The sequence below is a fragment of the Xenopus laevis genome, chromosome 2S (genome assembly GCF_017654675.1).
Source record: "Xenopus laevis strain J_2021 chromosome 2S, Xenopus_laevis_v10.1, whole genome shotgun sequence".
NCBI classification, from domain to species: Eukaryota; Metazoa; Chordata; class Amphibia; order Anura; family Pipidae; genus Xenopus; species Xenopus laevis.
Genome location: NC_054374.1, coordinates 123,750,179 through 123,768,144, shown reverse-complemented (window position 1 = coordinate 123,768,144; position 17,966 = coordinate 123,750,179). Strand labels below are relative to the sequence as shown.

The following is a 17,966-nucleotide window of genomic DNA, read 5'->3' as shown; positions in this document are numbered from 1 at the left end:
GGAAGGGAGTAATACACAAGGTGTGGGAGAGGGCAAGATTGGGAGTGGGTGAGAAATGTGGTACTGTATGTGGTATTGCGTTTGGTGGTTAAGCAGAGTAAGGGTAGGCTTCTCGAAAGAAGTGCGTTTTTTAGAGATTTCTTGAAAGCAGAAAGGTTGGGTGAGAGAGAGTTCCAGAGGAGGGGTGCAGCCCTTACAAAGTCTTGAATGCGAGCATGTGAGGAGGTAATGAGAGAAGAGTTGAGTAGCAGGTCAGTAAAGGAGCGTAGTAAGCGGTTGGGTGAGTATATAGAGATGAATTCAGAGATGTATGGTGCGGCAGAGTTATGAAGTGCTTTGAATGGCAGAGTCATTAATTTGAATTTAATTCTGAAAAGTAGTAGAAGCCAGTGCAGCATGGCAGAGGAGGAGCGGTTGCTGAGGTGTATAAGTCTCGCGGCAGTGTTCATTATGGACTGGAGAGGTGACAGTCTATGGCAGGGAAGGCCAATTAAAAGAGAGTTACTAGACCTGATATGACGAGAGAGTGAATAAGAATTTTGGAAGCATCTTGGGTGATAAATGATCGTATTTTGGATATGTTCCTTAGGTGGCATGATTTAATAAGTGACTGGATATGAGGAGTGAAGGATAGTGCAGAATCTAGGATAACTCCAAGGCACCGGGCCTGGGGAGAGGGGGTGATAGTGGAATTGTTAGCTATGATGGATATTCTAGGATGTTACTGGTGTTAGTCGGAGGAAAGAGAACCGTTTCAGTTTTAGAGAGGTTTAATTTTAGGTTGCTACATCCAGGTAGAGATAGTGGACAGGCAGGAGGAGACGCGAGTTAGGAGTTCTGGGTTGGGATCAGGAGAGGAGAGATAGATCTGAGTATCGTCAGCATAGAGGTGGTAGTGGAGAATAATAAGTATAGAGGGAGAATAGTAAGGGTCCCAGGACAGAGCCTTGAGGAACCCCAACAGAAAGAGATAGGGGAGAAGATGCTACTCCGTTGTAGGAGACACTGAAGGAACGATTGGTGATGTAAGAAGAGAACCAGGACAGGGCTGTGTCACGAAGGCCAGGTGAATGGAGGGACTGGAGGAGGAGAGGGTGATCTACAGTGTCAAATGCAGCTGAGAGTTCAAGCAGTATTAGTAGTGAGAAATGATTGTTGGCTTTAGTGGTTAAAAGGTGACTAGTTAGTTGGGTCAGGGCAGTTTCAGTGGAGTGTTGTGGCTTAAAACCAGATTGTAGGGGGTCCAGTAGGTTATTGTCAGAGAGGAATGAGGTTAGTCAGTTGTAGACTAGGCGCTCAAGTAGTTTAGAGATGAAAGGTAGCAGAGAGATAGGTCGGAGGTTGTCCAGGTTGGAGGGATCAAGAGAGGGTTTTTTCAGAATGGTGACAAGAGCATGTTTTACTTGAGAAGGAAACAGTCCATTTGAGAGCGACAGATTAAATAGATGAGTTAAGGCTTTGATTAGACAAGAACTGGTATTGCGGAGAAGTTATGAGGAAATTCGATCAAGCAGGCAGGTGGTAAGGTGAGAAGAGGCCAAAAGCTTTGAGACTTCCTCATCAGTGACCGGGGTGAAGGAGCACAGGAGAGACTGGGGAGGGAGGGTGGTGGAAGTCTAGGGGGGTTGAGTAGTGTAATGTCCCTTCTGATAGCGTCAATTTTGTTTTTGAAGTGCTCAGCAATATCTTGAACAGAGACAGATGTGCACAGAGGGGGTGGAGAAGGGGAAAGGAGAGTGTTAAAGGTGGAAAAAAGTTGTGCTGGTTTTTTTTAGAAAGGGAGTTAATGAGTGAAGTAAAGTATGTTTGTTTGGCTTGGAAGAGGCTGGTGTTATAGGAGCGCAGGGCAGATTTGTAGCTCCAAAAGTCTGATTCTGAGTGGGATTTGCGCCAGCGACGCTCAAGTGCACGTGAATGTCTTTGGAGCGCTTTTGTATGAGCAGTATGCCAAGGTTGAAGTGGTTTGGGTCTAGCACGTTTAGTTTTTATAGGAGCAAGCTCATTTAGGGCAGTGGTGAGAGTTCTGTAGTAGACAGAGGTAGCCACATTAGGACAAGAGATGGCTGAGATATTAGAGTGAAGAGAGTCAAAGGAAGATGAGAGAAGTGACACGTCTACAGCTTGCAAGTCACGGTAAGTACTTGTTTGGGGAATAGCAGGGGATGAGGAGGGAGTTAGTGAGAGTTGAATGTGAGCATAATGTGACCAGAGAGGGGAAATGGTGAGTTAGTAAAATTGGTGGTTGAACAGAGTCTGGTAAATATGAGATCAGAGCATTACCATTGGAGTGAGAGGGGGAGTCTGAGCACAAAGATAAGCCTAGGGAGGAGGTTACTGAAAGAAGTTTAGAGACAGAAGAGTTGTTAAAGGACCAGTAACATCAAAATTTTTTTTACAAAAATTAGTTAGAATACAACAAAAAAAACCTACCAAGACAAATTAAATTTTAAAATAGCAAAGCATTTATTAAGAAATAACTTACCGAAACTCCACTTCCTGTCCTCTACAGAAAAGGCGACACGGCGACCATCCATACTGCAGCGCTCGATTTCTTCTCCCTGGCTATTCACTGACAGTGTGTCCTCTGCCCGATCTGCTTCTCCAGCTCTCGGTGCCGATACCTCTTCCAGCGCTTCAAGTACATTATCCGTCCTTCGCTACAGTCAGTTAGCGGTGCCTGTTCTACTTCTATTTGCTGCTAGAGGAGGAGTTGATGCTTGTGGTTCTCATACTGGTTCTGCTGGGACAAGTTTCCATTCTTATTCTGTAGGATGGGACTGATGGAGCTGACTGAGGGCACATTGGTCGTCGCACACTCCATCAGCCTGCAGCCGGTCCCTGCTCTTCACGCGAATATCCCAGGGCCCTGTGTTTGTATGTGTATCAGCGCGATGTACGACCCCGCCGTGCTCCTGCCGACCCCGCCGCCTTGTATGGGTCTTTGGTGGAGGATCAGCGCGGGAAGCGGGGCATCAGCAGGTCCCCATCCTCTTCTTCCTCTGCCCGCCGTTCGTCCTGCATGATCTCCTCTGCTCCTCTGCTGAGCCTAATGGACCGATACAGGTGCCGCGCTCACTAGTGACCGTCATGCAAGTCATCTCCATGCGATGCGCTTGGGTTCCAGCTGGACAGGAATGCAAGATCGATTCCAAACAAAAGCGTGCGGACACCAACGTGCAGTCTGCAGGGGGAGCCGAACCGGTGCCGATACCAATTCCTGCGAGAGCGCAGGGTTTGCACAAACAGCTGTCCAGCGCATCGCATGGAGCTACTAAGTTGAAGCAGCTGCAGATGACTTGCATGACGGTCACTAGTGAGCGCGGCACCTGTATCGGTCCATTAGGCTCAGCAGAGGAGATCATGCAGGACGAACGGCGGCAGAGGAAGAAGAGGATGGGGACCTGCTGATGCCCCGCTTCCCGCGCTGATCTTCCACCAAAGACCCATACAAGGCGGCGGGGTCGGCAGGAGCACGGCGGGGTCGTACATCGCGCTGATACACATACAAACACAGGGCCCTGGGGATATTCGCGTGAAGAGCAGGGACCGGCTGCAGGCTGATGGAGTGTGCGACGACCAATGTGCCCTCAGTCAGCTCCATCAGTCCCATCCTACAGAATAAGAATGGAAACTTGTCCCAGCAGAACCAGTATGAGAACCACAAGCATCAACTCCTCCTCTAGCAGCAAATAGAAGTAGAACAGGCACCGCTAACTGACTGTAGCGAAGGACGGATAATGTACTTGAAGCGCTGGAAGAGGTATCGGCACCGAGAGCTGGAGAAGCAGATCGGGCAGAGGACACACTATCAGTGAATAGCCAGGGAGAAGAAATCGAGCGCTGCAGTATGGATGGTCGCCGTGTCGCCTTTTCTGTAGAGGACAGGAAGTGGAGTTTCGGTAAGTTATTTCTTAATAAATGCTTTGCTATTTTAAAATTTAATTTGTCTTGGTAGGTTTTTTTTGTTGTATTCTAACTAATTTTTGTAAAAAATATTTTGATGTTACTGGTCCTTTAATGTTGTTAACGGGTATATTAAAGTGGACCTGTCACCCAGACACAAAAATCTGTATAATAAAAGTCCTTTTCAAACTAAACATGAAATCCAATTTCTATTTTTTATTAAAGCATTCATAGCTGTTGTAAGCTCATTTAAACATCTCAGCTGTCAATCAAATATTGTCTGCCCCTCCTCTATGCCAGTGGCATAGAGGCGGGGCAGACAATTACTTTCACTTTCCATTCAGCACTTCCTACATGTCACTGCTCTCCTCACATTCCCCTGTTCTCTTAATCATTTAATTGTGTAGCCAGGGCATGGAAATGGACATTGGGTCCCCTATTCTGGTGCACAAACACGATTCTGAGATGATTCAAGGCTTGTCTTAATAACAGTATCCACAAAAATGGCTGCTGCCTGCTTGCTGTAATTATGAATTCCCAGACTGAAGGAAACAAGATTCCAATAATTTATATAGTGTAATTAAAGTTCAATTTGATTGACTAATGTGATAAAATAGGATTTTGAATAATTTTTTTGGGTGACGGGTCCCCTTTAAAGTCACCTAATATGATGGATGGGATGTTAGATGAAAGAAAGTAAGGTAGCCAGGAAGCAAAGTTGTCCAGAAATTGTGCAGTTGGTCCTGGCGGTCGATATATATGACAGCAATGCAGAGTGAAACAGGAGAAAAGAGCCTAATGCAATGAACCTCAAATGAGGAGAATAATAGGGAAGGAACAGGTGAAAGAACTTTAAAAGTACAGCGGGGAGAGAGAAGCAAACCTACCCCACCTCCAGTAAGGTATAGGCACCCATAGGACAGGGCACCAGGTGAAGCAGAGTCAGTAGGAGAAAGCCAGGTTTCAGTAAGTGCGAGTAGGTGAAAGGAATTTGCAATGAAATGGTTGTGTATAGCTGTGAGTTTTTTGCAAACAGATCTGGCATTCCAGAGTAAACAGGAAAGATTAACTGGGTTTTTGGGTATAGGAATAAGAGTTCTGTACTGTTGGAAGAGAAGGAGCTCGTGATATAACTGGGATGGGGTAAGGGCCAGGGTTTGGGGAAATGTCCCCAGCTGCGAGCAATAGAAAGGAAAAATAGACTAAGTGGATATGTACATTCAGAAGGAATATAAAGAATTGTTCTGATGTTGTTCTGCACGGTAAAGAAACCTTGGATGACCTTCCCCTCTCTTTTTTAAAGGAGAATTAAACCCTAGAAATGAATATGACTAACATGCCATTTTTTATATACTGAACTTTTTGGACCAGCCTAAAATTTTAGCTTTTCAATAGCAACAATGGTCCAAGACTTCAAACTTGTCACAGGGGGTCACCATCTTGGAAAGTGTCTGCCACATTCACATGCTCAGTGGGCTCTGAGCAGCTGTTGAGAAGCTAAGCTTAGGGGTCTTTGCAAATTATCAAGCAGAAAATGAGGTTTGTCTGTAATATAAGCTGGTGATACAAGGCTGATTATTAAATTCTGATGCTAATTGCACTGGTTTCTGTGCTGCCATGTAGCAATTATCTGTTTTAATTACTAATCAACATTATATTGTGAAATGTATATTCTATGTGTAATGTATGTTGTGATTGGGTCCCTAAGCTCAATTGTGAATCAGCAGAATAGAGCTACTAAGGCATCTTTGGCTACATAGATCTTTACTGTTAAAGGGCTGTGGTTGCCTTGGGCTGGTACAGAAGCCCAAAACAAAATGTACACATCTAGCCTACTTCTTTAATTAAGCTTTAGTTCTCCTTTAAGGTTTACAAGTTTACATACACTTTAAAGGAATAATCAACCTGTGGGGAAAAAACCCTGTACCCCCCAACCCAGGTAGACCTCCCTCCCCCCCCCAGGCTAACTACCCTCCCCGGGGGAAATGCCCCATACTCCATACTTACCCCTTGGCTCAGATTCTTCCAGCGAAGTTCCACGCGTCCATCTTTCGCGTCCTCTGTAAGCTGACGGGGAGATAATTTGTTTTCTCCCTGCTGTCTCCCAGTAACCGTTTAATTAGGCAGATGCACACTAAACTGTTAAAGTCTGCTACATTAGTAAATACATATCTCAGAGGGATGTTGGCAAAGAATGTTTTAGTTGTGAAAATTGACATTAAAACATGTCAGGGAGCAGCCAGGTGCAGTTGGGTGGAAGTTTGGTAATATGTAAACTAAATTTACTTATCTGTGTGACAGTTTCAATGCATTTTTTTATAGTAAAAATTATTATTTGGAGAAGTGTTATCTTTTTTCTCACCTGTTTATTTTTTGTGCTTATTTAGATCCTTTCCTGACAGTTCTATTGGTGCAGATCTACAGAAGTCCCTAGAGGTAAGTTTTGCTTTGGAATGTATGCTTAATTTACATACACAAAATAAATCCGTACAAGTTAAGTGAGCTTTCACAAATCTCACCCTAAATGAAGCATTCTTTAGAAATTGCTATTGAAATATGATGGTATTAGAACCATTAGAATTTGAATAGTCCCTAATATACTCTAGACCCGCTGAAATGGTTCATGGCATGTGATTGGCCGTTATAATATGCAGCATTATAAGTTAGAGCTTGTTTGAATGAGAGCAAACCATGCCTGTAACGCTTTAGCTGGATTATGGTTTCAAGAATCACTGCCTTCTATAGCTAAATGAGAAGTTTGTTTCGGCATATATCCTGTTTATTATAGACCTCTCAAAATGTCCCCATTTTTTTAAATTAACCACCTGGCTGTCAGCACTGGCTTTTTCTTTGGATGTAGTGCTGTGTGTTTACTAGCAATACATGGCACTGCAAGAAGGCTTAAAACTATAGTGCTTATATATGAAGGCCTAGCCCAAGTGCTATGACATACTGTATGAGGGAATGGCCACAGATATCTCATTCCTTGGCAATGAAGGACATCAATAACAAGATTGCAAGCTTAATTTCCCACTTGGCCACACCCTCAAACCCATTCAGCTCAGCCTAAGCCAGACTCTTTGAACACATAAGACCCACCTCCTCCACATCCTGAAAATCTCTGTTCCCTATCTACCATGGCATGTTACACTGTAACTGCATTACATTACACTGAAAGAAAACAGATTGCTGTATTAAAATTAACAATAACCATTTCACTGGTATCTTTACTTATATTGAAGGGTGATATAATTGTAAGTGTACAATGTTGCTGTTATCTAGATGTCACCAAAGATCCACATGTAGGGCACAATTTACCTTTCGGATATCCTGTCTATAAAATCTTTTACATATGTCACAGTTCAGGTACATGACAATGTGAACAGTCTGCTTTCTAAACTAAATAGAAAAGTGATATTGAAACTTTGGAATGAAATTGGTTTAAATGTATTACATGATAACATAAATAATGAATGTAACTCTTTTAATTTATAGGAGTTGACAAAGGCCATAGAAGAGAAATCTGACTGTGCAGAATATTATTGCCAAAGAGCTTATGCCCACATACTTCTCCAAAATTACAATGGTAACTGCCTTCAATTGATTTTCTGCTCATTTGTTGAAATTATACAAGATTATATAGTGCTTTAAGGCTAATGGCACGCATGGAATTCTGACAACTGCTGCCAACCAAGTGTAAAACAATGTCTGTCAAAAAATGTCTGTCACTGCTTTTTATGTTCTTTAATGAGAAACACCCTTTCTTTAACACACAGCTTGGTGACAGGTGGCAAAAAACTGTTTTTGTGCATAGATCCACTTGTTGCTCCATATGCCATTACCCATTAACCAAAGGGTTCTAACTTTACACTGTGCTTTGATTTTAAGGAGAGCAGAGCTTATAATAGTTATTGCCCAAAGATAGTCCACTGTATGATGTATTGAAACACCCACTGATTAGCATAAACCATTAATTTCTTAAAGGAAAACTATACCCCCCTAACAATGTAGGTCTCTATAAAACAGCTCATATGTAAAATCCTGCTTCATGTAAATAAACCATTTTCATAATAATATACTGTACTTATTTAGTAGTATGTCCATTGGGTAAAAAAATAAAGGCTGCACCCTGGGATCCTAGGATTCACGGTGCACACAAACAAAACATACATGTTTGGTCACATGAGCCAATTAACAGAGTTCTCTCTTTTGCTTCCATATTTCTTCCTGTTACACTTAGGGGCAGATCTATCAAGGGTCGAATTTCGAAGTACAAAAAACTTCGAAATTCGACCATCAAATTGAAAAAATTTGAATATCTAATTCGAAGTTTTTTCACCGAATTTGTCAATCCTACTATCTTATGAAAATCATTTGATTTTAACGTACGATCGAAGGGTTTTTATTTGATGTGTAAAGACTTAGAAAAAGTTTGTAGAAGGTCCCCATAGGCTAACATAGCAATTCGGCAGGTTTCATTTGGCAAAGTATTGAAGTCAAAGTTTTTTTAAAGAGACTACTTTGATTATCGAATGGTCAAATATTTGAGCGATTTTTACTTCGAGTCGAAGTAAATTCAAAGTCGTAGTATCCTATTCGATGGTCGAAGTATCCAAAAAATTATTTCAAAATTCTAACTTTTTGTACTTCGAAAATTCACTCGAAACTTAGTAAATCTGCCCTATAGAGTTGCATTATTTCTGGTGATCTCTGAGACAACACACAGACCATCATGGTGGTTCAAGGCAAGAGATGTAAAAAGGCAAAATTTACTTAAAGGAACAGTAACCTCAAAAAATAAAAGTCTTTTAAAGTAATGAAAATATAATGTAGTGTTGCTCTGCACTGGTAAAACTGATGTGTTTGCTTAAGAAGCACTACTATTGTTTATATAAATAAGCTGCTGTGTAGCAATGGGGGTAGCTATTCAAAGGAGAAAAAGCTCAGGTTACACAGCAGATAGCAGCTAAGCTCTGTCTGTCTAATGGTGTTATCTGTTATCCATTAGTTAACCTGTGCCAAATAGCCGTTTTTCAATTTCCGCCATTGCTCAACAGCAGCTTGTTTATATGAACTATAGTAGTGTTTCAAGTAGCAAACACATCAGTTTTACCAGTGCAGGGCAACAGTACATGATATTTTCATTACTCTAAACTTTAGTGTTACTGTTCCTTTAAATAAATATATACCAGTTTGGTCAAATTCATTAATATGCCACTTAAGTATTCGTTTTGGGGGTATAGTTTTCCTTTAATAACACTACTGTATATACAGGTATGGGGCCTGTTTTCCAGAATGCTCAGGATCTGTGGTTTTTCAGATTAAGTGGTCTTTCTGTAATTCCGATACTTTGTCTACTAAAAAAAAATTAAACATTAAATAAACCAAATAAGATCGTTTTGCCTCTAATAAGGAATAAAGTGGTTGTTCACCTTTAAAGTAACTTTTAGTATGATATAGAGAGTGATATTCTGAGACAACTTGCATATGGTTTTCATTTTTATTTGTGTTTTTTGAGTTATTTAGCTTTGTATTCAGCAGCTCTCCAGTTTGCAAATTCAGCAATCTGGTGGCTAGGGTCCAAATTATCCTAGCAACCATGCATTGATCTGAATAAGAGACTGGAATATGAATAGAAGAGTGTCTGTATAGAAAGATGACTAATAAAAAGTAGCAATAACAATACATATTAAGCCATACAAAGCATTTGTCCTGTCCTGACCCCAGTTTGAAAGCTGGAAAGAGCCAGAAGAAAATCGCAACTAATTAAAAACCTAGAAACTCTAAATACTGAAGACCAGCTGAAAAGTTGCTTAGAATTGGCCATTCTTTAACATAATAAAAGTTAACTTAAAGGTGAACCACCCCTATATATCATAGTTAGGATTAGTGATAGGCAAATCTGACCAGTTTCGCCCAAAATTTGTGCAAAAGGGTGACAATTCACTGAAATGCATTTGTTTTGACGCGCAACATTTTTTTTTTCACCCATTGGAGTTTATGGGCAAAACACTGCAAATAATTTCGCTCATCACTAGTTAGGATCAAATACAATTTACTATCTAATTATTACAGGGAAAAATAAACAAATCATTATAAATCTAAATTATTTGATTGAGTCTATGGAAAATGACCTGGATATTCTGGATAACTGGTTTCTGGATAATTGATCCCTTTTCTGTACCATATTTAAAAGTGGCTAAGATCAACCTGTATCAGAACCCTCTACCTTCCTGTATCTTTTAACCCCTGATGTTGGTGAAGAAAATGAACCATTGATACCACCCAATTGCTATAGAGTAGAGTGTGAGGAAAATAAAAACAAAATGGTGGCCTTCAATTTACTGCTGATGTTCCATGTCCTGGACAAAGGTGCTTTGAATGTTGCATTGTGCATTGATGCAGTCATGAATTCATTGTTGAATAAGCTTCTATTTTACAATAGCATGTATATTATTCCATATATACACTATACGCACATATTACCTAATACAATAAATAATGCATTATGTGTATCCTACACTGGAATTGATTCCACATAATTATTTCTGCTACCAAGTCACTGAAATAGTTAGTTTGCACCTTCTATTGCAGCTGTGTCCGTTCACGTTCCATTGCAGATCTAGTTTGCAGTGTGAGCAAGGCTTCTCTGTGTAATACAGGAATGTGTTTGAATTCTCAATGCTTTGCTTTAATGCAGATGCTGTTTTAGATGCAAAGAGGTCCCTGGAGCTCCAGCCTAACAATGCTAGCGCTTTCCTCAGCAAAGGGTACGTGTCATTACTAGTTTCCATTTATTACTGTTCAAAACCTCTGCCCATCCAGCATTTAATTGTATATTCATCAGTGCTGCCCTAATCTAAGTGATCTTGTCATATGATAAAACATGGAATATAAATTAACTAATGAGATGCCTTAACTGCTAGTTGTTAATTTAATTTAAAGCATTGTATTTAGTTAATTTGCTAAATTGGTATGATTCTGATTCTTGTATCCTTGGCAGATATAAAGTATGTCCCCACCGTATTATGATATGCCGTTTTTATTTTTACTCTTTAAATACATAAATTGCCGGTAGCCAGAAGAACTAGATGCATTTTTATTTTACACTTTTATTTGAATTCTGCTCACTTCTCCCAGCAAGAGACCAGAGGAATATTTGAATCAGGAGAGCACTGATAAATGTAATGATTGTATTTGATGATTCCACTACTTTTTAAAATTCTTGATCGGAGTTGTGCTGGATTACTTAGTTTCCATAGCAACTGCAGTTTGAAAGTTTTTCATCCCTTTGAGATGATTCTTATTTGCATGATGTCATTGTGTCTGGATTAGAATACCTGAAAGTGACCTTCTTTCTGGTTTGTAGAGATGGAGTATTTTCCCTATGAAACCATTCTTGTCACTTAATACATTTTATGTCATCAATTTTACCCATCCTGTTTACCCTCCTTAGGGCTATAACATGTACTCTTTGCCCATAACATGAAATCTTTAACCCATATTTTTTTTTCGTAAAGGGATACTGTCATGGGAAAACATGTTTTTTTCCAAATGCATCAGTTAATAGTGCTACTCCAGCAGAATTCTGAAAACCAGTTTATCTTCGGCACACCACTTGCCACTTGCTTATAGGGTGCATTCCATCCCAGGCTGCTTCAAGCCCAACACGATAATATCTTGTAGAAAGGGAAAAAGAAGCACACCATACAATCTGATATGGGGCTAGACATATTGTCCGTTTCACAGCTGCCCCCAGTCATGTGACTTGTGCTCTGATAAACTTCAGTCACTATTTACTGCTGTACTGCAAGTTTGAGTGATATCACTCCCCTCCCTTCCCCCCCACCCTCCCACAGCTCCCTGACACAAGATAACAGCTGCCTGGTAGATCTAAGAATAGCACCCAATAGTATAATCCAGGTCCCACTGCAACAAATTCAGTTACATTGAGTAGGAGAGACAAGAGCCTGGCAGAAAGCAGTTCAGAGTGCTGGCTCTTTCTGAAAGCACGTGACCAGGCAAAATGACCTGATATGGCTGCCTACACACCAGTTTTATAAATAAAAAATACACTTGCTGGTTCAGAAATTAAATTTTATTTTGTAGAGTAAATTATTTGCAGTGTAAACAGTGTAATTTAGAAATAAAAACTACAGAATTCCTTTAAAGTAGCCAAAAGACTTGACCAAAATGCCCCCAAATTACCCTCTCGGGATTCCTAAAATAATCTCCAAAATAATCTCCCGAAAAGGCAACTTTCTGTAGGCAATACAGAACAAAACTTTCTCTTGCTACGGAGCCATGCTGTTGTAATACATGCAGAATGATGTTTGGCATTGTCTTGCTAAAATAAGCAAGGCTTTCCCTGAAAAAGATGTTCTCTCCTGTATATTGTTCAGTATTAATGTGAAAACTGCCCATGTTGTGTGCACTTATGCCCCCCATGCCATCACAGACGCTGGCTTTTGATCTCTGCATAGATAACAAGCTGGGTGGTTCTTCTCCACTTTAGCCCAGAGGCTGCAGCGTCCATGATTTCCAAAAAATCGAGTAATTTACATTTTGACCACAGGACAGTTATCCACTTTGCTTCAGTCCATCTTAAATTAGCTCAGTCCCAGAGAAGTTGTTGGTGGTTCTGGATCATGTTTATATGGTTTAATTTTTGCAAAGTTTTAGCATTACCATACTGCAGTTTCCTGTGTTCACAGACAGTGGTTTTCAGAATTCCTGAGCCCAAACAGTGATTTCCACTAAAGTATCTGTATATTGTTTCTTAATGCAGTGCTGCCTGAGTTGCCTTTAAAGCAATACAAACCCGATCCTATAAAGATCATATGAACGTGTCCATATTAAGGAGCTGCTGCGCGCCGAATGTTTAAAGATCGTAGGAACGTGTCCATATCATGATCCTATAAAGATCATAGGAACGTGTCCATATCAAGGAGCTGCTGCGCGCCGAATGTTTTTAACTAAAAGCCGCTCCCAACCCTGCGAACCCAAGTTAACCCGACCTTCTGACAATGCTAAATGATGTTCTGCGGTTGTTTCAGTGATGCTGGTCTGGGGGAAGCGCAATCCTTCCTTAGGCTAATTACAAATGAAAGGATCACTCGCCCCCAGCCCTGCGTCACCAAAGCAATGCAGAAGATTCATTAGCCGTGTCAGATAGTCGAGTCAACGAAGGTTCATGGGGCTGGGTGCAGCTTTGTGGGGGCTTTTAGTTAAAAATTCTCAGCATGCAGCAGCGTGCAGCATCCGCGTGCCTGGGCAAACCGAATACTTGTGACTTTTCTTCGTAAAACAAGAATACAATTTCCCTTTTTTTCCCTTTATTTTATTATTATTTTTCTCCCCTGATTTGCATATACAAATTTGGATTCAGTTTGGTATTCGGCCGAGTCTTTCACAAAAGATTTGGGGGTTTGGCTGAATCCAAAATAGTAGTTTAAACTATTACTCACCATGACCTGGCAAACTGTGGGAAAATGCAAAGGGATTATAAAAGGAAAAAGGATTTTTTTTTGGAATAAGAAATTTCAAGATAACTATCCCTTCGGCCTTCACTGGAATTGAATTCCTACACACCATAGTACACTTGCGGATTTGGCCTGTCCCAGTATTTGCTAGCTATATATAAACTTCTGTTTATTTTCATAAAAATACCTATGAATATGAATTTCAGTGGTAATTTTTTTTATTTATATTTAAAAGTTCAGAAAACCCTCAGTAAAATGTGTGATGGCCTGTTGGTTTTAGGGTGCCCAATATCTTGGCTTCTTCTTGCGTTTCTTCCATGCCTTGTGTATATGATAGATGCACGTAAAATTGTATATGTTTCTACTTCTCTGTGCTGGCATCTAGATTTTAAAGTGACATTGACACATTCCTGATTTATACCAGAACGTGTCAGTATGACTTGAAGTATTTTTACCATTAAGGGTTAGTATTGGTGCGTTTTATATGTAGAACTCTCGCCTAAAATAATGTCATAATAAATAGAATAATAAGAGTAGCACTGACCTGTTTGTGTTATTTTCTAATTAATTGGTTTTCTAATTTATTGTACTTGCTTATTACAGGGAGGCTGAATTTCATTTACAGAATTATTCTTCAGCTGAAGAAAGTTTCAGAAAAGGACAGATATTAGACAGTAAGTACACTGACCTGTTTTTGAAACAAATGATTGATAGATTGGGTGCTGACACACAAAATATGATATAATACTGTAAACAGGTTGATCCAATATGAGCTATGTATGCATTTTGACTTTTGAGATAAATAAACACGGCTTTCAATAGTAATTACATTTACAAATACATTTAAAAACTGAACGACTGCTGCAAAAACCTGGAGACAGAGAGAGTGCTGCATGTTACACTTAGTTGCTATATTTTAAATAATTTTGAGATAATGTAGTAAAAGCTGCATTGTTTGCCTAGGGCTGCTAACTCATAGTAACTTATCAGATGTTTGCTTTCAAACAGCTGATATTTATGGGCCACCATACCCTATATTTTTCATACAGAACTTGGACATTTAAGCCAAGTGGTTAAGATTCTTTACATCTATCGAAATCACTATAATGTTCCTAGATTATTTGTTTTCTGGGTCAGTGACACACACAGTCTATGCACAATGTACCATTAAATTTCATTTATAGATCAGGATTTACTTTTATTATGTTACCATATATTCTCTCTGCTTAATCCTTGCAACGGAATGATATGTCATTTGTCACAAGGGGGCACTCTTAAGCTACATGCTATTATTTTGCTGCTCTAAAGAATGTATTGTTTTGCTGTATTGTATATTCAAATACAATTCCAGTGTACAGGAGGTAATGGATTATTAATATAATTTTAACATAATTATGCTTGCACATGTATTCTTGAATCATATTATTGCCAGCATACAAGTACAATGGCTTGTGTCTCCATGATTTTATTTAGCATTTTTAAAGCGGACCCGTCACCCAAAAAAATTATTTCAAATCCTATTTTATCATGTTAGTCAAGCAAAATGAACTTTAATTACACTGTATAAATTATTTGAATCTTGTTTCCATCAGCCTGGGAATTCATAATTACAGCAAGCAGGCAGGAGCCATTTTGTGGACACTGTTATTAAGACAAGCCTTGGATCATCTCAGAATCTTGTTTGTGCACCAGAATGTGGGACCTGATGTCCATCTCCATGCCCTGACTACACAATTAAATGGTTAAGAGAACTGGGGGAATGTAGGGAGAGCAGTGACACCTAGGAAGTGCCTAATGGAAAGTGAAAGTAATTGCTTGCCCCGCCTCTATGCCTAGGCATAGAGGAGGGGCAGGCAATATTTGATTGACAGCTGATATTTTTAAATGAGTTTACAACAGCTATGAACGCTTTAATAAAAAAAAGAAATTGGATTTCATATTTAATTTGAAAAGGACTTTTATTATACAGATTTTTATGTCTGGGTGACGGGTCCACTTTAATAAATCATGTATGTAGAGTTACATATTCTTGACAGCATCAGTAGGCAACAAGCTAGACACTGTTGGGCATATTTATCAAGGGTTGAAATTCGAATTCAAAGAGACCAACCGAAATTAAGTCTGGTTTTTTTTTTGGGTCGAATATATCAGTTTTCAATCGAATATGTCTGTATTTGGCCGAAATCGAATCATACGAATCGAAGGAATATCGTATTAGATCGAATTCGATTCAAAGTTTTTCCCAAAAAAGTCCACCAATTGACTCCAAATAGGTTCTAGGAGGTCCCGCATAGGCTAAAACAGCAATTCGGCAGGTTTTAGATGGCAAATTTGGACTATTTCCTAGTCGAAGTACACAAAAAATAGCTCGAAACTCAATTTTTTTTCATTTGAAAATTCACCTCCACCTTTGATAAATCTGCCCCTGTGTGTGCGCTCACTTTCTGTCCTCTGATCTTCTTACACTATCTCAATGCCGATGCTGTATGACACTGTCTTGCCTGGCAGTCTGTTGTTGGGTTGGGTGAATAGAGTAGAATGGTACTTTTTTCCCATCATAACAGAGCCATATATATCTGGACATTTTTCTCATGTTTTAAATAAAAAAATAAGTCCGACCAATCTAGAATCCACAATGTACCCTTATTTATTATTAAAAAAACAAAAAAAATTGGATTGGGAAAAACCGTGACTTTTTTTGGATTGTCGCACGAAAACTGCAACTTTTTTCGGATTGTTGTGCGAAAAATCTGAATTTTTCTGATTTGACGCTCATAAAGTCAGAGTTTTTAGTGAAATCGGCGGAAAAGCCTGAAATGTTCAGATTATCGTACGAAACCCAGTGCCGACCATAATTTTTCGAGATTTATTATACCCGAGGGTCCTATTTGCAATTTAATGTTTTTCCCCCCCACTCAAAATTCGGGTTTTATAGTAAAAAAACTAAATTTTTCAAGTTTTTAGCAATTTCAGCTTTAATAAATAACCCCCAAAGAATACTGACATTTGTCAAGTGAGTAACATTTAAGTAAGGATGACAGGATAATAGATTTGTGTTCCTTTTTGTCATAATAAAGGTTCAGATTTCACATATTTTTATGGTATCCGTGGTTCTGCTTACTATTCTTCAGCTAAGCTTTCTTATTTCTTTAACCCTTTTAACCCATTTAAACAGCAAATATTTGTCTCCAAGAAGTAGTGAAGTCAATGTTAATATACCTTTCAGATAACTGGTTGTAGAAAGGCTTGTAGACTTCTATGAGTGCTGGCAATAGGGCAAGACAGGATTTGTGCTGTTTTCCAGCAATAGGAACACATTGTGAGAACTGCTCAAATGATCACTCTCCATCAAACCTTGATTTAGGCTATAAGAACTGCAAAATGTTTTTGCAAATATTCAATTTATATTCAAATATATTCAGCTCGCTGTTTTGCTTTATAATCTTTATGTAATTAATAGGCCCTGAAAAATTGCAGCCCTTGAAGGATTAACTACAGGTTCCCATACCTTTTAATCACAGATGATGAAGAGGTTTGTGAGCTGTCAGAACTGTGTGTAATAATAAATACAGGAACTTTTTATTTATTTATGTGTAGACCTTATTTTTTTCTTTTGATGTAGAATCTGATCTTGCTTGGTTGAGATTACTAAACCAACTAATTAGCTGGATTGAAGCATCCCATTTTTCTCGTAAAGCGATGTCAATAAGCAGCATGAACACATCAATAACACAATAACCTGATAATGGAAATGTTCTGCTTTTTAATGTCTTTCAGCCTCCACTTCTACATTTCCTACATGGATTAAATGGTGTGAGAAAAAGCTAAACGGTAAGGAGATTTTATTTCTCAATAGGGACTTACCTAGTCTTGTTTCTCTTCAGCTACTGACTGGTTTTTGCTGTATTCTTCTACTTGAACTGAGACGCAATGTTGAACACTAAAAGCTCCATAAAGCTCCCCATCGAAGCAACGATTCTTCTTGCCGAACGACCAATTTTAGGGAAGCCCGACCAATCCTTCGAAATTATCGTGCGGTTAGTGGTATTCGAACGATCGTACATCTTACGATTTTTCGGCCGACATCTGTCGGGAAATTGATCGGCCAGGTCAAAAAATCTTTGTCGGTCCCAGTGCAATCTATCTATGTTTGCAGGGCCAAGCAGGCAGCTCCCCTTTGTTTTCCTGGTAAATTGGTCTTTTTAGTTGATGGTAAATTCGTACGATCGTTCGGAGAAGATCGTGGTCTCACGATCAGGATCTGATCTTTTAAAAATCTCAACATCTATGGCCAGCTTAAGTGAGTAAAATATACTTGTGACAATTAATTATACCGTATAGAAAACACATATAACTTGCTGTACCATAGGCAGTGTTCTGCTCTGAGGTTGTCTGGACTCATTATAGGATGGAGCAACCGCAATGCAAAATTTATTTAGTAACTTTGCCTATAATACACAGCACTATTTTAGTAAGGTGAATATGATAGGGCACCATTGTTACTTGGGGATAGTTTGTGGCAAAATTACATATTTCAGTGTGCCACTTCACTGCGTTTTTGAAAGTTCTAATGTTTTTTTA

The 17,966-nt window shown here is 39.4% G+C and overlaps 1 protein-coding gene across 1 annotated transcript in view; it reads left to right on the top strand.

The window, feature by feature from the left end:
- Positions 1–17,966, top strand: part of sugt1.S (SGT1 homolog, MIS12 kinetochore complex assembly cochaperone S homeolog) — a 43,867-nt gene that overhangs the window by 721 nt on the left and 25,180 nt on the right. The window contains exons 2-6 of the mRNA XM_041584349.1: positions 6,291–6,339; positions 7,399–7,489; positions 10,604–10,673; positions 13,989–14,059; positions 17,163–17,216. Coding sequence (XP_041440283.1) covers positions 6,291–6,339; positions 7,399–7,489; positions 10,604–10,673; positions 13,989–14,059; positions 17,163–17,216 — 335 coding nt within the window. The remainder of the gene's footprint in view (positions 1–6,290; positions 6,340–7,398; positions 7,490–10,603; positions 10,674–13,988; positions 14,060–17,162; positions 17,217–17,966) is intronic.